We start from the raw sequence: 22,854 nt of genomic DNA, 5'->3' as shown, positions 1-22,854 counted from the left end.
TGCCAGTTAATCAGAACTCCTGCGATGGCTTTCTTAAAGGTCCACAGCGGTACTGGGTCATCCGGAGGTTCGCATAACACGGTACTCAACACACGTTTGCGATGCGCAGGTTGGGTGCTTTTAAAGAATTTTAGGAGGGGGGGAATCACTGCCAGACTTCATGGTACTGAGCAAAGTCGGCCCTGTAAACAGGTTTCTCTGATTCAGTCACTGAAGTCACACATCACAGGCGCAGGGTGCTGCCGAACACTCACCGATTCCCGCCCCCGGCTTTTTGTCTTTTCACGCCAGTGGTGCGGAGCTTTAGTCCGGCCCGGGGACGCGTTTACTGAGGTGCCGTTTTATTTATCCTTCCCATTGAACATGAAACCCGTTTCCTGCAGGTCCAGTTAAACGCTTTCTCTGCGCTGTTGTCTAGGGAGGGCATTAATTTAATAAAAACCCGGTTAGATAACGACCATTCCTGTTATTTGGCGCACTTTGGACGTGCGTCAATCATTTCCCCCTAAGCACATAATAAACATCAGGTCTGGGTAAAACGCCAAAACGACATTTCGTTTGGGAAGACCTTTGTTCAGTAAGTGAAAAGTTACAAAAGAGCATAAAATTATGCCTAAATTAAAATAATAATAATAATAATCAATAAGCAAAGTAAATATTTGTACACTTTAAATGTACGCTTAAAAATACTTCCTTAAAGATGTATGTTTAACCAAAGATTAGTCTATCAACATTTAAAAAAAATAAATAGGCGTATTCTAACAGAAACTGACCCAAAGCGGAAAGAGCTGATAAGATCGGGTGTCTATTGGTATTTTCGAAACAACGTGCCTAACTCCGGAAAATAATTTACAACAAGTGAGTAAGGACTCTCCGCCGGCTGAGGACAGAGCCCGGAGCCGCTGTTTAACCTTTTGCTGGGTGGGATCTTCCCATCTCGTCTCTGTCATTGGTTAATATTTTATTCTGTTGACATGATTTTGTCACTAATGCTTCTGACACCTCGTTGCCGCTACAGCCGCCCCCTCCCTCTCCAGTCTTGGCCACCGCTGTCAAAACCACGCCTATTCGGGTCTGCAATTGGTCCGGAAAGCGTAAAATGAGTAATCAAAGGCTCGCTTCATTAGTGCGGGGACCGGGACCCAAGGCACAGGTGAGATGCTTTCACTTCCCCGGGAAGTGGGTGAGATCTGAGAGTCTGGGAGCTGTTTGACGGCTGCACTTTTATTTTCTGCGAGAGGAAGGAGCGCCGAAAGTGTGTTTTCAGAAAGCAGATAAAGTCGCACAGATTCATTCTGCTGCGGGACTATGTGGAGGGAGTCGATAATGGATGTTTTCTGATCGGGGTCTCAAACACAAACAAAACGCTGCAGTTTCATTTTCAATTCAACATTTTCTACTGCTTCTGTCAAGTGGATACATATTCTCCTGTCGAAGGGAGCGACCTTGCAGTCTGTTGTAATTTTGTACAGATTTTGGATGCACCGATGAGAGACCGAGTTTTCACGGGGACTGCGATGGCTTACCAACCTTTCCACCCTCATCGGCCGGCCGATTTTCCCGTGTCAGCCTTCCTATCGGCTGCTCAGCCATCCTTCTTCCCGGCACTGACGCTGCCTACGGGCTCCCTGGGCAAACCGATAGCGGAACAAGCTTTTGCTGCAGCCGCGGAAGCTGGGCTTAACACGCTGGGTCATCACCAGCAGGCGGCTCATCTGCGCAGCCTTAAAAGCTTCGAGTCGGCGGGGGAGGAAGCCGAGGACGACCCAAAAGTAACATTAGAGGCTAAGGAGCTTTGGGACCAGTTTCACAAAATAGGGACCGAAATGGTCATTACCAAGTCTGGAAGGTGGGGAGAATAATGGTGCTTTTGCATAATACATTTACGCGTGGGTCTAACAGTATGCTTTGGGAATAGGTTTAGGAAACGTATATGTTCTGATAATTAACATAATGTGTGAGTGGGTTGGTCAAACTCGCATGTATCCTCTGGAAAGTTATTTATAGCGACCTGGAATGGTCTTAAACTCGGTAGATTTGCCATGATCTGGCAGCAATGTTTTACAGACGTGTCTGGATTTGATTCTGACCTTTTATCGTCTATAGGTTTACTTCACAGAAGACAACGTGGTAGAATAGTGGGCATTTAAAACTAAAATATCCATAAAAGTGTTTTTTATTCGTTGGCCTTTTATATCGTACACTAAAGTAGAAATGCTCCTTGCGTTATGGGCCGAAGAGCGTGAGTACGAATATTTAATATAAATATGACCGTCTTTTAAAAGCTTCTCTGCGGGGATGTGCTGCATTTCTCTCCGCGTTTAGCGACGGACCTCCTGACCGTCTTTGCTCTCCATTTCAGGAGGATGTTCCCGCCCTTTAAGGTCCGCGTTAATGGTCTCGACAAAAAAGCCAAGTACATCTTACTGATGGATATAATGGCTGCGGACGACTGTCGCTACAAGTTCCACAATTCCCGCTGGATGGTAGCCGGGAAGGCCGACCCGGAGATGCCCAAGCGGATGTACATCCACCCGGACAGCCCGGCCTCCGGCGAGCAGTGGATGGCCAAGCCCGTCACCTTCCATAAGCTCAAGCTCACCAATAATATTTCTGACAAACATGGGTTTGTAAGTAGTCCATTAAATAGCTATTATACGGGGCCACTGCGCTTTGTGTATCAGTTTTATTTATTATTTTTGGTAATAGCTATATATAGCTTCCAAAACAGGTTAGAATCAGGCAAGTTAAAACATTCGAATTGGCCATTAGTGCGCCTGTGTTACAGTTAAAAGGAACAAAGGAGGTACTTTATGAATTAGTCCCTGCAGTGGCCACTGCACAAGTCTCCAGTGCATTTATAGGGTGGGCGCCTGGATATTTTATTTAGGCCTTCAATGCCTGCCCTTTGCGTGAAAGCGGTGTCGGTGGCCCTATTCATTGATAATTCGGAAGAAAATGTAATTAACTGCTGACCGGTGAATGTTTCAGCTGTTGGGTTTATAAATAATAATTTTACTTTTTATGAGATGTCGCGCATGGGGGATGTCCCATAAGTGCATTATTAGTGCGGGCTGCAAAGATACTGTAATTTGTCTTTTGTGTACAACAGACAGGCTGTAAGCTGACATCAATCCTGCAGGCCTGCTGCACTGTTCCGTGTTTAGATACAGACGTAAGAACGATTTGCCGTACGCGCTGCCATTGACAGAGATGCTTGGCGCGTTTTGCAGACCATCCTGAACTCCATGCATAAATACCAGCCGCGCTTCCACATAGTGAGAGCCAACGACATCCTGAAGCTCCCCTACTGCACTTTCCGGACCTACGTTTTCCCAGAGACAGAGTTCATCGCCGTCACCGCCTACCAGAACGACAAGGTACCTGCCGTCTCAGCTGGGCCTGTCCCTTTAACATCTCTATGGTCTGGTGTACGAGTCCCTCTGTTATAGCTAAATAATTTCCGTCCGTCAGTGGACTACGTTGGCTCACCAATATGTAAATATTTGTATATACTACCGAGGTTTGAATAATTAATGTACTAGTGCTATTTTGCAAGAAATATGACTATATAGGCCAATAATAATAATCATAATAATAATATTATTAAATTAATTTAATAAAGATGTGTCTCACATCTCTAATAAACGTGACATCGTGCGTGTTCGTGTCGGGGTTCGATACCGTATCACGCCGCGTCTCTGCTCTTCGCTTATACCACCGTGGATACGATTCTTCTTACATTAAATTATACTTTAATGTAATGAATGAAGTTGTCGGAAATGCGTGAATGCGGAGGGACGTTACTCTCCCTCTTTATTTTACGCCCGCTTTACTCCCTCCTTGCTCTCTGCTTGGTGCCATACAGATTATGGACCGTCGGCCTTTTTGAGAGTAGCTTGTATTAGTTTGTGAACCTAACGTTTCGTTGTGTATATCCGTATGATTATATCGTACATTATACTGTCTCTATTTTAACATGACCATTCGACAGTAGCCTAAAACATTTAATTTATTCATTTTAGCATTTACTTTTAACAATCTGGAATAGCTGTTCCGATTTCCATTTTGGGATATTTGATGGATATGCCTAATAAAGTTGTAAAAGTTAATAATCAAAATGTTCAATAGAATAACCTATGACATGCGGTGTATTCATTATTTTTCATGCCATCTTAAAATAAATGCTTATTAGAAATTACTACTGCGTTTTAATTCAGAATGCGTCTTATTTTAAACACAGGCCTATCATCCGAAAACCAAGCAGTATAGTCTACGGTAAGATAGGCCCATATTTGTGAAATCGCCAAAATCACGTCCGTGTAAAGTGTTTGAAAACGTGTAATTATTTTCAAGTTCCTATTAATATATGTAAATGTAGATTGTGCTGGTTTGTCGCACAGAAAATCCGCTGGCAAGTTATTTCTTAGCAATCTGATAATAAACCTCGATATACACAGTAATAACTTGATAAACGATTTCTAACCGTGACATGACCCCTACCTTCCGTTCTTTGCAGATCACTCAGTTGAAAATTGATAACAACCCCTTCGCTAAAGGCTTCAGAGACACGGGGAACGGGAGGAGAGAAAAGAGGTACAGTGATCGCTGCCATACTGCTATAGCCTAATAACCATTGCTATTGTCATTCTGCTGCGCGTTCTCTATTAACGCCGCTATATTGTTATTTTTACGGGCCGAAATGTAATAAATATTTTTGTGGACATGGGCTGTAATTGATTCCCGTGTCCTTGTGTAATGTGTGATTCATTTGCTCCCTCTAGAAAGCAGTTGACTCTGGCGCCACCGCGAGCATTTGCGGATCCGGACGGCGGGGAGTCGGACGCTTCCTCCTGCGACCCAGGGGCCGGTGGGGACTCGCCGCCCGGCCACGGGACGACTCGCTCCCAGAGAGGTATCGGCTTCACAAGAGAAATTTCTCAAACGCGATAACTGGCGTGTGTATATCTGATCTGCTTTGGCGGGTGTATTAAAGCCGTGTAAAATAAAAAAATAAAATAAAATAATAATATATATATATATATAGTAGGCTATGTTGAAGGCACAATGGGTAGAACCTAAAGTTTTTGTAACCGGTTCCAGCACAATTTCCGTTTATTCACTTTTATCCAATAAAAAAAGTGTTTCTGTCAGGGGGCGATTGGGGCACAGGTCCGTAAGTAGCGTTTTCGTTTTGGGTCAGAACGCAATCCGGTGCTCTGCGCCCCCCAGCGGCCGTCGAGCTCACGGCGCTTTCGCTACTGGCAGTGGACCCGCCTTACTTTTAATCGGGAAACTCATTCAAATCTGCATAGTGCGCTCCTGTTAAATGTTTTGCCTGTACCAGTACCAGTACCAGTGGGTTAACGTGGAATTTTGCAGACTCTCTGTGGGTCTTGACGGAGAGTAAAGCGGAAGATATTTAACACTGTACTGTGTGCCTTGTAATAATTACCCTGGGTCAGATCCAGCGACCAGAGGCCTGTGTGGATGTTTCTTTCATGTCTGTAAATCTGTTTATTGGCCATGTGACAGATGCTAGGACCCACAAAGACAGTGACGAGGAACCAGACCACCTGGAGAATCCCTCTGTCAGACCAAGCAGCCCCGGGACCCGGAGCCCCCCATCCGGGCCACGGTCAGAAGGTGGGGCCAACCCCAGTAAGAAGGGAGACCCAGGAAACCCCAGCGACCTCACGCAGCAGAAAGACCAGTCGGATAGCAGGTGCAGGAACAGGGCGGATCACGGGACCCTGGGGAGTAGCGAGGGCGGCTCCTGCCCAGTGCTGCTTCAGATGGACGGCCCCTCCCACCTGAGCACCGCCCACCTGCAGGCACTGGCCTTTTCCAGCCTGTCTGGCCAATCACTGTACGGCCCTCAGCCCCTGTTCCTGCCCCCAGGGCAGCTGGCCGTGACTCCCGGTGGCTTGTCCGCTATGAGCATGGGGCAGCTGCTGGCATCCGTCTCTGGGGTGGCAGGCCTGGGGGGCAGCGCCCTGTCGGGGGGGCCCTGCGGATTCCCGTGGCAGCTCTCACAGGTAATGCATCCCATTCCCGCAGTCATATAGCGCAGTGTGTCCATCAGTATCCATCAGACTGTGCTCCGGATGCTCGAGCCCCTCCTACCTGTAATAAGAGGTGGACCCTGCTGATTATGTGGGCGTGGCTTAACCGCACACATGTCCAGTAGGTGTGGCCTACAGTAGGGATTAAATGCAGCTGTGGTACATCATGCCACGGAGGGGTGTAGGGGAGCAGAGCTGCAGAACGGTGGTTCTCTGTTGCTCCATAACTCGCGCGTAGAGATACAGGGTGTAGGTCAGGGGTGGCCAATCTTACCCGCAAAGGGCTGGTGTGTCTGCAGGTTTTTGGGATAACCTTTAGGTCAGCCGTTCAAACCCAGGTGTGAGGACTCTTCGGCCAATCAGTTCTCTAATTAGTAATCTAATTAGGGAGCTGTAGCGAAAACTTGCACACAGCGGCCCTTTCTGGATACGACTGGCCACCCCTGGTGTAGGTGGATGGCCACTGTGGGAAAGGTGGGTTTGAATTTCATTACTCATGTCACTGGAGGATGTGAGGGTGACAGGTGGTGCTATTTCTCCTTTGCAGGGCATCCCTCTTCCGGCTTTGGGGGCACTGTTCTCCCACCCCTACGCCTACATGGCAGCCCCCCTCTCACGCAGCCCGCTGTTGGGCGCCGCCCGGTCCTGCCTGCACTACAGCCCCTACCCGGTCCCTGGTGCCCTGTGCCAGGGCGCTGGCACGCTCGCTCGGACTGCGCCAGCCAGCCGGGATACGAGTCCAGTGGCCCCGCCCACTCCTGAGCGCCATACAGTGACCCACAGGGGCAAAACCTTATTAAAGGACCCCATTAACGAGCTGCAGAGCATCCAAAAGCTCGTCAGCGGCCTGGAGGGGCAGAGGAGCGCCTCCCCAAAGTGACAGCTGCGCCTCCCGCAAGCCAGGTCAGGAACATTCAGTTCACTGGGATGCAGTTCTGCATAGGAATGGGCATCCACAAGTCACTGGGCTGAACAGCAGACAGGAACTTCCTAAACGGCTGCCTGACAGAAGTGGACGGCTGCCTGACAGAAGTGGACGGCTGCCTGACAGAAGCCCCACGGGCTGTTTTCTGCGCGTGAGTCTCACTGAGGCTCATAGGAGATCCGAGGTGGGGGACTCGCGCGTGCCGAGAAGTCGAGCGTGACGGCAGAATGAAACGGCTAACTTTCACCTCCTTCTGAGACGGGCGTTCACCGTGCACCAGAGCACCGAGGCTGTCGGGAGATACGGACTGGCAAGGTACTTAGGCCGAGGAACGATCAGCCGGCTTCATGGATGCCCGAATTTGACTCATTTATGTAGTTAAATAGAATCATTTATGTAAATTCGCCGCATGCAGACTGATATTAATTTATTTAACGATGTACATTGGCTTGTACGTAATGTTTTTGATTAGATCTGACCTCATGCTGCAACGACAGGGTGAGTTCAGGTATTTCACAGTCATCCCATTGCTGAAGAAAAAAAATGTTTCTAATCGACCATCTTCATGCTGGTTACTTCAACACTACTTCCTTGCCCTCACGTTTTCGGACACTCAATAAAAAAACAAATTGTTAATTGTTAGTCACACATGTTATATATTTATATTATAAGTTCTTTTATCATTTCAATAGGATTTGTTTGCATTGGGGTTTTTTACTTTTGCTTTTGTACTTTTTATATTATTATATAATGACATTGACAGTACGGGCAGGTACTGAACCATTTATTTTGTTAAAGATGCACGGAATTGTATTGTACAGTTATTATGATTTTAATTGCCCTCATTTGATGTTTATTTTTATATACAACATTATCTGCAATATAAAATATTCAGGAAGGTTTAAAATCAGTCTGATATGTGTATCCTTGGGCATAATCAGACACTCTTGTTATATTGTTATATTTTGTTGTCCTCGGCTTCCTGTGATGCGCTCCAGGTTCTCGGGACGCTGTACTGAGCAGTTGGGAGATGGATGGATGGATGGATATTTTAGACGACTAAAAGTATAGGGTTAACGTTGGTTTTTGAGTTACAGCGCCCCCTGCCGACTGTAAATGTGTGTATTAGGAGCTCTGGGCTACACTTGTACACATTGCGTGTATACGGAGACAAGTGTTAAATTATACAGTATTATTTATATCATTTATCGGTTTCTAAAGACGGAAAGGCGTTTTCAACTTAATAAACACGGGAAGGGGTCGTTTTGAATGTAAATATCATGGGATTGACTTGCTTGTCTACGTGCAGACATAGACGCGTCTTCCGAAGGTTTAGTTTGCTGAAAAAACTAGTTTGCGGTGTAGTATCAACTCAGGTTACAAGTGTTAATTACTTAGAATGACCGCGGCTCTTTCGCCCGTTCCGAGAGAGGGAGAGAAAACGTGCTGATTATGATGGGAGTTCTGAAGGGCGGCGATCGGGCGTCCAGCCGCCCAGACAGCGCCTTGTCCGCGAAACGTCGCCTGTCGCCTGCCTGCAGACCGGCTCACAAAGGCCGGGGCAGACAACGGGAGCAGTGGCTTCCAATTAGCGGGCGCTACAGCCGGTTTTCCTATAGCTGATCACTGAAACACTCTCTATTGTTCCACCCTGTTGTACCCAATTAACGAAGCGAGCTGCTGGACATGGAAAATGGCTGTCGGGCCCGATTACCCCTCATCTTTGACAAGAAGCAGCCCCTGCTCGCACGTTTAATTAACGGATTACAGGATGGACGCTTTGCTTAACCTTCCAAACTACTGCGTTCACTTTAATAAGTTTTGGTTGGTAAAGAAGAATTAAAAAGTTATTTATTTGGTGCTTGCTTTGCTAAAGCATAAAAGAGGGATGAATCAGAATACAAGACAAAGCAACGCAAAGAATGTGGGTTAAATTATAAAATCAAGCACGAACACTGTTGTTTTCTGACTGAAATCAGTTAATTTCATCCACCCATTTATCTTCGAACCATTCATTCTGGTCAAGGGTCGGTATTTTTTCTCATAAAACGTTAAAAATGCACACCAACTCTCGGGTAAACCGAATATATTTATCCGGATAGAACAAGAGATGACCGAGCCCGGCCCCAGTTAGTAGGCGATGTCCGGTGCCTGAGCGGCCTGTTTGACCAGGGACTGCATGGTGAGATTGGCAAAGAGCGAGTTTCATACTCATGAGAGTGAGGTGAGGCAAGCAAGTTTTGATTATGACATTTTCCTGATTAAACCATCCATCCATTTTCTGTACCCGCTTAATATATTCAGGGTTGGGGGGTCCGGAGCCTATACGGGCACAAATTACCTAAACCAAAGAATAAATAGAATCATTTATTGTTAATTTGGTTATTTTCTTGCATATCAGCGTTATAACAGTTTCTAAATTGCCCGTAGGTGTGCATGTGTGAGTGAATGGTGTGTGAGTGTGCCCTGTGATGGGCTGGCTCCTCATCCTGGGTTGTTCCCTGCCTCGTGCCCATTGCTCCCGGGATAGGCTCCGGACCCCCCGCGACCCAGTAGGATAAGCGGTTTGGAAAATGGATGGATGGATGGATGGATTATCATGCTATTGAACGCCAGGGGTCGCACTAACTCCATTAATTATCCAAACTCTGTGATTGTTACCGCTTTATTTAATGGAAGCATAAAACGTTTGTACAACATCCTCATAACAAACACACCAGCATTTAGATCTCACTGAGAAACACTGATATTTGCATCATTGTCCCTTCTGGGCTCCAGTTTAACGCGAAACTGATTTTTTCTTCATACTGGTTGTTTCGTATATATTCCATGGAACTTTTGGATGACTTATGATTAATTACTTAAGCTATATTCTTCAAACCCTCGCGTTGGATGGATGGATGTTTTGTAACGAAAACTCAATCATGGTATTAGTCAGCAATTAAGTTTTAACTGCCTCATGTTTCGTAGAAACGCCGTTCAAGGGGTATACAGCGCCTTTCCATGACGAAGTGCAATTGTCTGTTTAACTGAAGCATTACAGTCAAACGAATTCACATTAAACCAAATAATTAAAAAAAACCTTTTATTGCGTTAGACGGTAAACAGAATCACTTGACTATTAACGCTCCCCTATTTACATATTTAAATAATTTAAATCATAAGTTGGTTACTTAAAAGTCCAGTATTTTTAATAATAGGCCTATTAATGTTCGGTCTGCGCCCGTACACCTGACAAATATAATTACTAGGTGATTTATGATTAACTATCAATTAAGCTGTAAATTTGATATGTACGTCAGTGCTCGATTAAAATTCTTCACCACGCCCCTGTTTAATTTCAGTAATTAACTTTTACTGGTATAATCGATCGTTACATCTGCCAGGTGAGTTCATACATTGCATGTCTATGCCTGAGTTTCCCTTCACAGAGCTCACGGTCACGTGTGACAGAAACCTATTACACAAACTACCAAAGAATCATTACAATTTATAGGCCTAATTGTTTATTATTAACGGGCGTCCGCACTACGCGCATAATGTCTAAAACCAAATAATCAAGAAGATATTTACTAGAATTTAAAATGAGAAATGTTTGCGTTCACAGATAACAGCTTGTTGTTATTTTTGCTTGGTTAATTTACAGGTCCAGTGATGCTTTCCATTTTTCATTCCGCACTGATGAAGGTGCATATCAATGTAGGCCTATATTAACAGCTCTGTCATATTTGTGCGCCTAAAAAGAGACATACATAACGAAACCCATTCAATTCGTTGAGAAGAAGAAGTAAAATACGGCACACTAAAAAAGTGTGAGCCGTGAGTAGCCGCGCCGCGGATCACTAGGCCTAGTAGTAGTAGGCTTAATAATAATAATAATAATAATAATAATAATAATAATAATAATAATAATAATAAAAGTCGGATCTGTCTCCCAGTCCTTCCATCAAATAAAATCAAAAGATAATGTAAATTATTTGTTAGATTCGTAAATTCGCAGCTTAATATATATGCGGACAAACTCAACTCAACCCAACACATTCGGCCATCGTACACTGAAAATCCTTTGTTTTGTGTTTTGTTTTTTTTTTTTTTGGGGTGGGGGGTGGAATTACGTTAAATTGAGATTTTAGCTCTTTTGTATCATGTAGACTGCAGATTGCTGAAAGGTGGTGTTACTGATGGACGTTTTTTGTGCGTGTCCGTGTAAGACGGCGTTTTCCGTTTATCGCGCCGTAGCGCTTGATATTTTTATTTTTAAGTATCATATTTTATATCACATCACATACACGTAACTCAGCTTTAATAACCATGCAATATTTATTTCAATGAAAGATTTTTTCTTTGGTTGTCCAGCCACGCCTGAAACCTACCTGAACCATCGAAGATTGCACGCCATAAAATATATAGCTGCCATATATAAATGCAATGAAAGGGCAAAGAATAGTGAATTAAATATATTCGTAGAACGAACCACTTTGAGTATTCTTTAGTGGAATGCTTCAGTCGTGAAAAGGCTGCTAAACAGGGGGCGGCGGTGAGCAGCCCCCGCGCAGGGGCGATTATTGTGATTTTCACACCATAAACAGCCGCGTCGTACAGCAGAGAAATGGATTTATGAGGCTGAACACAGCACCAACGATCCGGTACTAGGAGAAGAGTTGCAGAGTCAGCTTCGTCTCTCGCGTGTTTTTAATATACCAATACTCCGAGATTGATATATGTGTATATATAGTCTGTCGTTACGGTAGCTGTGCTGTGTTGAATGTTGGTGGGCTAACGGAGGAGCCCCTTGGAGTGCAGTAACACCGACCTAAAGATACATAGCTTCATGTACGTGCCTCCTAATTTACCAGCATTGTAACGACTTCCACTGCGTGCCTATTCGGCGTGGGAAAGCAGACTGACGTTTGGACCGAGAATGAAGGAACCCAACATACCTGTTGTATGAGGTAACATTACATTTCAGTTGGACGCCGATACGGTTTCCAAATCCGTGCATGGACCGAGCCGTCTACGCGACCCGGATTAAAAAAACATTCGTTTTCCTACTCCAGCGTGTTGCTTTACGGTCCCTTTGGATTATACCTACCGTATCGTTGATCTTATATGGCATGATTTAAAAAATAATCTGTAATATGCGTATCTGCCCAAAATCCATGTGGGTTCGTTATGGCGTCAATAGATCAAATTGAAACATAACTAATATAATAGTTTCGTTTTAAATGGACGTATTTTACAATGTGTTTCTTAACACTGAATCAAAGTTAGACTAGGACGTGATATGCGTGTGTTGATCTAGTAAGCACAGAATAATTCCGTTCAGGATTTGAGAATTTATCAGTCAGGTTTAAATTTAATGCAGCAATACGAGTTGAACCACCGGACTAAGAAAACTTTAATTAATTATTATCAATCACTATTGTTTTATTTTTATTGCCTACAGTTATTTATAATAATATTGGTGGTTTACTGTGTATTTTTGTAATTCTGTGTTATTCTTCTGTTAACCCGTTGGGCTAAAAGTTATACAGCAACACTCAGGCCTATAGGCCTAGCAGTTATAAAAATATAACCACACATTAGTTTAGATAAATATGCTGCTACGAGTTACTTTAATATATATTATAAATAGTGCACATTGGAAACGGCATGTAGATGTGGTGCCTATCTTTCCGTTTTAATGTTTCACTATAATGAATATATGAATGACATCGTTTTCTTGGTTTCAGTCACTAATATGGACGTTTCTATGAGTGTTTATGGCCCATTTTAGCGCTTTATGCGCTTGTAGGATGAACAGTTACCAATTTTGATGACGAACTCATGCAGTCACCAGAAACTTTCAGGTCCCGGCCGATCCAGACGAGTCAGTTATTTGTTATATGTTAATGCGCAAGACTTGTGCAGGCGTCGATCGAACACTTAACTGATCATTACATTGTATTACAATGCATTCATGTAGTGGAGAAACATTCAACAACAGCTTATTGGAGACAGTGATATTTTTATTGGGCAGACAATACTATCGACTTTAGGACAAACTCGTATACATTTTTTAATATTTTAAAAATTGCGAATGTACATTAATATATGTCATTTTCGAAGCAATACAGATTCATATCCTAACGACTCCATAAACAAAATGAGTAAAAATTATATAGGAAAATGAAGTGTACAATATACATGCAGTATTTTCAAAATAATTAGAATAGAAAAATCTCGGAAATTGCAGAAATGGAACAGTAAAGTACCGGTGCTTGTGTAACGTATTGAGCGCGGTGTGTGACTCTTCGCCTGCGATCGGATACTTGCCGGTTCGAATCCCGAGACTGGGGAGTGCTGTCGCTGTTGGGCCTTAACCCCAATTGCTTCAGGACACTGGCTTGACGCTACTCTCCAATCCTTACTTGTGCTTCGCTTTGGACAAATGTCTGCCATTTAATGCAATGCTCTGCAAATGCAATCTAAATTATATATATCCGCAGAGACGTTTTTTCCCCTCAATATTTCTACAGAATTTTTGCTTGAAATTTTAATCCATACGTGAGTATAATCTTACCTTGAAATATTACCTGTGATTTATTTATGTCTTATCTAGGTCTATTCAGGTAGTCAGCCGATGCTGTATTCACGCGGACAAACGGTATTAATATCTGCTAGATTCATGCACTTTACGAATGGCGGGGGAGGTCGCTGAATTCCCGCTATATACACTCTCAGAAAAAGGGGTAAAAATTTGTATACCTTTGCTTGTCACTGGGGCTATACCCTTGTAATTGTACCTTTTAAGGTACAGAAATTGAGAAACGTCCCAAAGGTACAAACACCATTAATGTACCATCGATGGTACAGAAATGCTTCCGTACCTTAAAAGCTTTAGTTACCTACAGCTAAGGGTACAATTGGCAGACTCTTGAGGGAACAGCCCCAGTGACAAGCTAAGGTACACGTTTTTCTGAGAGTGTAGAAACGTACTTCGGACGGAACTAGGAAACCTCCGTACAGTCGATCACGGACAAATCTGCTGAATGTAGTTTTAGAAGGTTTTTTTTTTTTAAAAAAACTTGTTCTTACTTTTAAGATTAAGATTAACTTCATGGATATCAGGGTGAAAACTGGTGCGTACTGCAGCAAGAACATAAATGGGCCTATTTCACAGACGAGCATGCAGACCCAGGCCGCAAGAGACCGAGCCTTAAAGCTGAAATGTGGTTGAAATAATGTCAGTTGTTGAAAAATCGTTGAAACAATGTTTAATGCTAATGGTTGTGCAAAGGTCAACAAAATACTTATAAATTAATGTTGAAATTTTAACAGGAACTCTATGCTGAATCGACATAATGTCTATAACAATTAACATACAAAAGCAACTCCTGCCTTTTAAATTGCTATTATCACCATCATTGCTATTTAATTGTCATCTTATTATATTTTGAACAAAGCAAACGGAGTGCAAACATGCAGCATAATTATCAAATACTTCCCTGAATCCGTTTTTTTTTCTTTTCGTGAGCCGGCGCACACATTGTTCGAATCATTGAGTAAAATATGTTGCCTTAAAAGTGGACCAAGTGAGCATTCCGCTATGAAGGGCTCCTATCGGATACACTTAGCATCGTGTTGCCCATGGAAAAGCACCAAATATTTAAATAATATCAGGGTGGCCGACGGTCACGCGTCTGGCGTGACACTCAAGCTTTCGGAATCTCATGCTTTCGTAAGAAATCTTACGGCAAATGTGTATTTTTCCATTATAAACCTAAAATGAGTTATATCAAACGCATTGGGGTATAGTTTGCAAACCATACAGATTATTTACAAGGTAATAAAACTCGTGCATAGATGTATATGCGTGTGCAGGCTTGTCACGAATTGAAAATCTCACTCCAGCCAGCTGACTAAAGTTGGCAGCTCTGTAAGATAACGTCAAAAAAGTGAAGCTGGCACTTAGCGTGTGTAAAAAGAACCTGGCAGCCCCAGTGTTCCAAAACCCGCTGTAACCGAAAGGTTGCCGGTTCTAGTATGAGCAGGTGAATTTACCGAACAAGGTTACTAACCTGAATTCCTTATGGAAAATATGCTATTGTTTTATGGGCCAAAATCTATGTGAATGTCTCTGGGTGAAAATATCTGTTTAGGGTTTAAATAGGATCAAAATGAAGTAAACGCGCGTCGCTTTATCTACGTTTCTCCCTAAGGGCACCTCATTGATCACGTGGCGGGCGAATAAGCGTGTGGTCCTCGGTTCATTAATCGCGTCGCCCCCACAGTGATCAAAGGCTCGCAGCTGGGAATGAGACCGAGCCGAACCCGGTGGCAGCAGGAGCGACAGGGATGTAAACACGCGATCCGGTCCGGAGCGCGTTGTGCAAACAGCCGAAGTGGAGGCGTTTATGCCGGAATGTTAATTAGACTCTGAAATATTCGTGAAATTTAAATACGGTCTTAAGCAGAAATAACACACACACAGGAAGCCAAACGCATCTTATCGACGAAGCGGCGGTATCTGGAGGACCTTCCTGCTTTTGTGTATATAACCCATCAGATTCCCTTTCTGTATCTACCATTTTACCGAGTCTCCGCTGTTCTGGGTGTAATGAGTATATCTCCTTTGGTATCCAGCCGCTAAGCCAGCTGCTAAGGACAGGCCATGTCTCACTGCCACAGAAAACACCTTGAATGGGGTTGGGATTGACCCTGAAGCTGGGATCCTAATCCATGTGCGTGGGCTGGGAGCCTCCATCACGGCCCAGGTGTAAATATTTAATCCAAGCTCTTTCTGAATGAGAAGCAGGGCTTTAAAGACTATGAGGAGGGGGCAGGGATGTGTTTACTTTAGACGCTGGCTCTACAGTTTACAGGACGGATTACATGTGGGGGGGGGGGGGTGGCAAAACCAAACATTTGGAGCTGAGGCCAAAAACAAGCTTTTAACAAGCTGTCTGATGTCATGAGGAATCTGTTTGACTCCTGGGTACCACAGCAGAGCCTCTGGGGTAACCCTCCCCCCACAACCCCACCCTCAGCTGCCTGGGGCTTGCACCTCATTGGCCTGCCTGGGGCTTGCACCTCATTGGCCTGCCTGGGGCTTGCACCTCATTGGCCTGCCTGGGGCTTGCACCTCATTGGCCTGCCTGGGGCTTGCACCTCATTGGCCTGCCTGGGGCTTGCACCTCATTGGCCTGCCTGGGGCTTGCACCTCATTGGCCTGCCTGGCCATCTCTTACTCCTCGGCCCATGTCCGCCCCGAGGAGTGTTTCCGGCCGCCGTAGCTCAAGGTCCTGCTGTAGAGGCTGACCTCCCACGTCCTTCCCTTGATCTGCTACCCTACCTTCAGCAGGAGGTCTCTGAGCACAGGTGATGGCCAGAGGTGCTCCTGGACCTGCTGGACACGCAGATGTTCAGGGAACGGAACACGCCGGTTCCCGGCTCCCTTCAGAAAGAGGGTCGCGGCTTCTGGAATCTAGAGCCTCCTAGATACGTGAATAACGGACGTATGCTTAAGTGCAAAATGGTCAGACTGGTGAAGCAATTCCCATTGACGAGATGTTCAGGCAGTAAATGTCAAAATGTGCTGAACACAGTGAAATTGTGAAAGCTCATTAGGAACGAGGGTGGGTGCATCCTGAAGGTTAGCAGACTGTGGGACGTCCAAGTGCACAGCAGCAGTAGCAGAATCTCTCTCCTCCCCGCAGCTCGAGAACATGGACGACATCAAGGTGAGCCTTCAGGACAGGGAGCTGTGGAGGAAGTTCCACGAGGCGGGAACAGAGATGATCGTCACCAAGGCTGGGAGGTGAGCGAACCCACAGCTTGGGATTGGACCCTCTGTTATACCGGATCACAGAGTGTCCGCTGTAGGAATGGCTAAAAAATCCCAGATTTTCATGAACAGGCAACAGGTTGTATATTTGGCCGGTGCAAGAAAAGATTGGCTTGTTAGTGGATGGCATGTTTTAAAGGAAGAATATGAGCAGTTTGATGGGGTCTGTATTCAGAGACATCGCTGTATCTGTGTGCAGATCACACTAAGAAAGACTTAAAAATGAAACTGAAAGGTAATTAATGTCTCAAAGGCTTTTATGAAATTATTTGGCTGCACATTAAGGTGAAAGTTTCAGGTCTGGAAACCTTTCCATCCGTTCATGTTGCAACAACAACAATAATAATAATAATAATAATAATAATAATAATAATAATAATAATAATAATAATAATGAACTGACTCGATGACCTCTTCGTAGCGTTAAAAATACGCTTAAAATTCTGTATCAGAGATTAAAATACGTTTCAACACAGGAACCCGGTTTTTTATTATATAAACCGCCGCTGCTAGAATTGGAACGGACAATGACAAATATTATATTATATTATATTATATTATATTATATTATATTATATTATATTATATTATATTATATTATATTATATTATATTATATTTTTAATGAAACGATTCCCTTGTTGAACAATTTGAAATGTAGGTTAAAGTCCAAGACCGTAGCCATGGAAGCAACGCTGGGAGGACCAAGGCCGTAATTAAAATATATATCGGGGGCGGGCAATGTGAGCACAGTTTCCTATATATTGTAATTACGGCCTTGGTTAAAATAAATTGATTTCAAACTGATTTTTGAACTTTTTGACAAAATATAATTAAAACAGAATTTACGGACAATGAGGTGAATTTCTTGCGGGCATTGTTTAGAATACACACGGAAAAATGTTTATGCATAAGGACAGAAGCATCGTGAAAATATAATCTAAGCAATTTACGGGACTTCTTGCGCTCTCATGTAACTAAATTTTTCATAAAGGAAATTTTAAGTACGCAATACATACAGAGGGGGGAAATGAATACGTTGAGTTCGTAAATGTGTGAACGCGCAAATGTGTCAATGCGTTGAAATAAAAGTTTTATATTCTTTCGAACAATAATTTATGTTAAGTAAAAAAAAACGTAAAAAAATGTGCAGATTTACAATAACAATAATCTATTTATCGCCACGTACAGTAGTGGCCAAATTGTGGAAACACCTAGCATTTGGTATTACGCTTTAAATATCACTACACGAATATTGGCGGTAATGTTTATAAACAATCAAAGAATATTACAAATGCCATGCGCTTGACGATTAAAAAAGTAACTGGAGCAACAGTTTAATGAAAGTTCTGTAATCTCTAATAATTGGAAGTGTTTCCACAATTTTGGAAACTAGCGTATTTTCACATATAAGGAATTTGCTTTGGGTGCTGAACGATTAGGGGCCATCAAAGCAATGACTACATTAAATAAATAAAACATGTGTCTGTCCGTCCATCCGTCCATCCATCCATCCATCCATCCATCCATCCATCTATTATATTATCATGTCCTGACCTTTCAAATATGCTTACCTAAAAGGAAAATCTGTTGTGCTGCTATTTAAAAAATCTCATACTAATTCTCATTTAAAATACACCTTAAAACGTGCTGGACAAAACATACGAAGTCGGAAATGGAAATTAAAGGAAATACACAGCCTGTTTAAAAGGGGGAAATTTGAAAAATACTATAGAAAGCTGGATAGTGATGACGTGTCGGCAGGTCCGAAGCAGTGCAGCGTGGCTCGGCGCTGGTCCGCCTCCTGTGTCGTTGTCGCTGTCGCTGTCCGAGCGCCGCGCTGCGTTTGTTTTCTGTGTCTGGGTGTCAAAAGCCCATCCGCAGAGGAGCCGCATCTAAAAGTTTTCAGGGGCTTGAGGGGCGGCGATCCGTTCATTTCTCTGTGGCAAACATCACAGGTGTTTTACTCCTCTTTTATGCCTTTCGCTTGATGCTGAGCCCCACATTCCTGAATAGCGTCACGTTCGGCGCTAAATCAGTCAAAGGCGCAGACTGCGTTTCTCCAGCAGCTTAACTAGGAAGCTCCGACTTCCTGTCTTCACAGGACAAAGCTGATGCAGCCATGAAAGTGTCATTCAGCAGATTGCAGGGGCTGCGGATCATACGGGCTGCAGATCGCAGGGATGGCAGATCTCTGCAGAACAAACAGGCCACCTAGTAGGAATTACTCTGGTTAAAATATCCTATTGGGATATTAAATGCATTTTAAAGCCTTAACAGTGATATATCTGAAGCAGAAGGCTTCACTGAATGAATGATCAGTCATTTTACTGCTTCTCAGTGCCAAACACCACCAATGAGGCTCTGGTCACTGTTTTTTCTGTGATCTTCTATTCCTGACTCCTACAGTGAGATACCATCTGTGTTCCTTTTCCATCCATAACCCCAGATCCCACCCTGTTGCAGAACCTACCCCATTTATACCTCCATAACTTATCTTCTAACATCTCTAGGAGGCTCTTTCCAAGCTATAAGGTGAAAGTATCAGGTTTGGACCCCAAAATGAAGTACATCCTCCTAGTGGACATTGTCCCAGCTGACGATCACCGCTATAAGTTCTCCAACAACATGTGGTGAGTTCTGATGAGTTTTGCAGGCTCTTGGCGGACAGTGATGCTGAGTTTTATGTGGACTATGATGTTGAGTTTGACGTGGACGATGACGTTGAGTTTGACATGGACGATGACGTTGAGTTTGACGTGGACGATGACGTTGAGTTTGACGTGGTCGATGACGTTGAGTTTGATGTGGACGATGACATTGAGTTTAAGATGGATGGTGATGCTGAGTTTGCGGTGGACGATGATGTTCAGTTTGATGTGGACGATGATGTTGAGTTTGACTTGGACGATGATGTTGAATTTGACGTGGACGATGACGTTGAGTTTGACGTGGTCGATGACGTTGAGTTTGAGGTGGACGATGACATTGAGTTTAAGATGGATGGTGATGCTGAGTTTGCGGTGGATGTGATGTTGAGTTTCAGGTGGAAAGTAATTCTGTCCTCGCTTTCCCAAAGCCACTGGGTTTACATCCCTGGGCTGGTCTTCACTTGATGGCTCCAGAAAAGTTGCTTTGTCGGAGCACCCCATGACACTGGGGATGCCTGTTTTCTTCATGAAACTGGTGGAGATCAGATGTTGGCTGCATTATTGGGTATTCTCTTTCTCATAGTCACATCTGGTCTGTCTCCCTGCAGGGTGGTCGCTGGGAAGGCGGAGCCTGCTATCCCTGGGCGGCTGTACGTACATCCGGACTCACCAGCCACCGGTGATCACTGGACCCGCCAGGTCGTGTCTTTCCAGAAACTGAAGCTCACCAACAACCACCTGGACCCCTTCGGACACGTGAGACAGGACTTGGGCAGTGCAAACCCAAACCCCTACCCCCACCCCATTCCCCATCCCCAGCTCCGCCCCCATCCCTGCTGAGACCTGACCCAGGTCTAATCTCCACTTCCCTCAGATTATCCTCAATTCAATGCACAAGTTCCAGCCGCGGCTGCACGTCGTAAAGGGCGACGAAAACGACGGCTTCGGACACCAGGGCGGTGCCTTCTGCACTCACGTCTTCCCTGAAACGGCCTTCATCTCAGTGACATCCTATCAGAACCACAGGGTATGACCCTGCCCCCTCCCCCAGCAGTCAATCACATACCGGGATATGCAGTGAAGCGAGTTTCTCTTGTAAGAGTTCAATAGCAAGTCCCTGGCATTTAACATTGACCAGTTATTGTACAACGTCTTCTCCCTCTTCGTTTTAATTTTGCCCTGTACCTGGCCATAATTCTCCTCTTCATCAAAGTGTCGTATCCAGGGTTCTGTGAAATATGCCATTTTATTCAGCTAGACAGGGAGGGGTTTCCCTGGGGGTGTCCCAGACTGATCTTGTTGCTTCTCAGATCACGCAGCTGAAGATTGAAAACAACCCGTTTGCCAAAGGTTTCCGGGGGGGTGATGAAGGGGAGCTGCATGAACCCCACCCCCTGGGGTGAGTCACTGTTATAACGCTGTAACGTATCTAACATTCAGTGGATTCGGAGGTCGGAGGTACCTGCATATTTTTCATACTGTCCAGACATTATACTGAGGTATAAAGTATTTTAAAAGCCGCAGCATTCCAGCACTTTGAAATCTTGCATGGGGCTTTGGGGTCCAGGCTAATTGTGTAGAGAGTGGTCTGCCTGATTACCATAATACCTCCCGAGCCTTGGCTAATAACTTTACTATCATAAAAGTTTACCTGTTTCACTGCACGTCTTGTATTTGTGTTTGGTGCAATACATCTGCCCTCTCCTTGTCTGGTGGATAATCAGTGATGTATGCATGCACTGACGGCGACCGTCCGAATCCACGGTCAGATGCAATATGAAAACCAGCTGCCCTGCAGATGACCATCCCTAGCCTGAAAGTGCACGGAAGTGCACAAGCGAAAATGACGTATGAACTAGGCTTTACTGGGATGGGAAACCCCCAGCATCGTAACTCTGAGTCCCTCCGACTTCGTCTTCAGGAAGCACTTGCTCAGGCTGGCTTCCTGTCAAGGCCCAGCAGATCCCAGGCTGCGATCAGACCACTGCCACTCTCATGGCACTGGCTCTGCCACACTGCAGCGCCAACACCTGCCTCATGAACCTGTCCGGCCTCGGAGGAGCACTGCACTGCCAAATTACTATCCCAGGCACAGAGGTACCACCTCACTGAACCCAAGCACTTGGGTTAAGAGAAGGAGGCAAAAAAACCAGTTGTAAATATTCTTGGCTGTAAAATAATTAGAGGTGATTGTACTGGGATTTAATCTTTACCCTTCTTACAGATCACAACAGGGCTCGAGAGCTGGGATGTAAGCGCTCTCATCCTGACACGTCGCCCCCTTGTGGACTGGAGGGGGACTGCCATCGGCCATCTCCATCATATGAGTCTCTGCTAATGGCCCAGCCATACAGGGGTGAAGCGCTATGCTCCCCAGAGGCGTGTATGCTTGGGGGGTCCAAGGGAGAGGCAGAGGGGCGTGAGCCCTTCAGCCTACTAGCACAGGTGGCATATCTGCCCTACGGATCCCACCTCGCCCGGGAAGCCGTATCCACAGCCGCCCCCACACTGCCCCCCTATGGCCAGGCTGCTGCCTGGGGTGACCAGCCCCCAAATCTCCCCTTAGCCTCCAACCAGGGCACATGGGAAAGAAGTGCACATCACCCACTCTACCACAGGGAGGTGCTATCCCCCTCTCGTCCATGCTTGGACTTGGTGCCGTTCCCTTCCCAGAATTCACCATATCAGTGCCACGTGACACTGGGCGCCATAGTGCCGCACTGGGCAGACAGTTAGCCGGAGTAGTTGGCCGTTTCATTACTATGTGTGAGATGAAGGTCACTTATCTTGTGGTTGGAGGACGACGGCAAAGGAACTGCTGATGCTGAACAGCTTCCCAAGTGCCGTCTGCATGCAGCCGCGTGATCTAGAGATGTTTGCAATTACAGACTGTCCTGCATGAAGACTTTCGATCGGTTCCTCAACCGCTACACCACCTGCTGTCCAATACACGTCACTGTGTCCTGAATGAGCCTTGCAAGAATAATGAATATAGTGCAGTGTTTTTATCTAGGGTTCGAATCCTGGCAGGGCTCCCCCCAGTCCCCTTTGATAGCCGGCTGGACCCCAGCAGCTGACCTGCAGCTCCTGACAAACCGCTTCCCCTGCTGCAGATCAGACGCTCACCGCCACATGCAGGATGCTTAATTGCCTCTGATTTCCAACCGGGGATTAAATGGGAATAAAAAGCTCGTCTGAGATATATGACTGAGGACATGCTGTCTGTCTGCCTGAAGGTCTGTGTGCTGATAGTCACGCACACCAGCACGCATCTGGGACTCATTCCTGGGGGTCTTTGATTTTAACCCACCCCCCCCCCCCCCCATTCTGGGAATATTCAGTCCAGTAGATTTCTCCACAGCCGTCTGGATCAGCTTACCTGGCCAGG

At 45.0% G+C, this 22,854-nt stretch overlaps 2 protein-coding genes across 4 annotated transcripts; both read left to right on the top strand.

The window, feature by feature from the left end:
* The first annotated feature begins 1,187 nt into the window (after positions 1 to 1,187).
* On the top strand, positions 1,188 to 7,897 carry LOC125724978 (T-box transcription factor TBX2-like). Its single transcript, XM_049001480.1, has 7 exons — positions 1,188 to 1,849; positions 2,363 to 2,630; positions 3,234 to 3,380; positions 4,520 to 4,596; positions 4,785 to 4,915; positions 5,536 to 6,038; positions 6,613 to 7,897. Exons 1-7 carry the CDS (start codon positions 1,488 to 1,490, stop codon positions 6,943 to 6,945), a joined length of 1,821 nt encoding a protein of 606 aa, XP_048857437.1. The 5' UTR covers positions 1,188 to 1,487; the 3' UTR covers positions 6,946 to 7,897.
* On the top strand, positions 7,171 to 22,755 carry LOC125724979 (T-box transcription factor TBX4-like). Of its 3 annotated transcripts, none has more exons than XM_049001482.1 (8): positions 7,171 to 7,305; positions 16,689 to 16,789; positions 19,329 to 19,448; positions 20,075 to 20,222; positions 20,341 to 20,493; positions 20,777 to 20,865; positions 21,388 to 21,563; positions 21,691 to 22,755. In XM_049001482.1, the coding sequence occupies exons 2-8, from the start codon at positions 16,698 to 16,700 to the stop codon at positions 22,200 to 22,202; spliced, it is 1,290 nt and encodes a 429-aa protein (XP_048857439.1). In that variant the 5' UTR covers positions 7,171 to 7,305; positions 16,689 to 16,697; the 3' UTR covers positions 22,203 to 22,755. The 3 variants fall into 3 exon arrangements, with proteins under 3 accessions (XP_048857439.1, XP_048857438.1, XP_048857440.1); XM_049001481.1 differs by lacking the exon at positions 7,171 to 7,305 and adding an exon at positions 11,593 to 11,942; XM_049001483.1 differs by lacking the exon at positions 7,171 to 7,305 and adding an exon at positions 13,522 to 13,536.
* Positions 22,756 to 22,854: the final 99 nt, after the last annotated feature.

This window comes from Brienomyrus brachyistius, unplaced genomic scaffold, assembly GCF_023856365.1.
Source record: "Brienomyrus brachyistius isolate T26 unplaced genomic scaffold, BBRACH_0.4 scaffold58, whole genome shotgun sequence".
Classification (NCBI taxonomy): domain Eukaryota; kingdom Metazoa; phylum Chordata; class Actinopteri; order Osteoglossiformes; family Mormyridae; genus Brienomyrus; species Brienomyrus brachyistius.
This window is presented reverse-complemented; position numbering and strand designations above follow the sequence as displayed.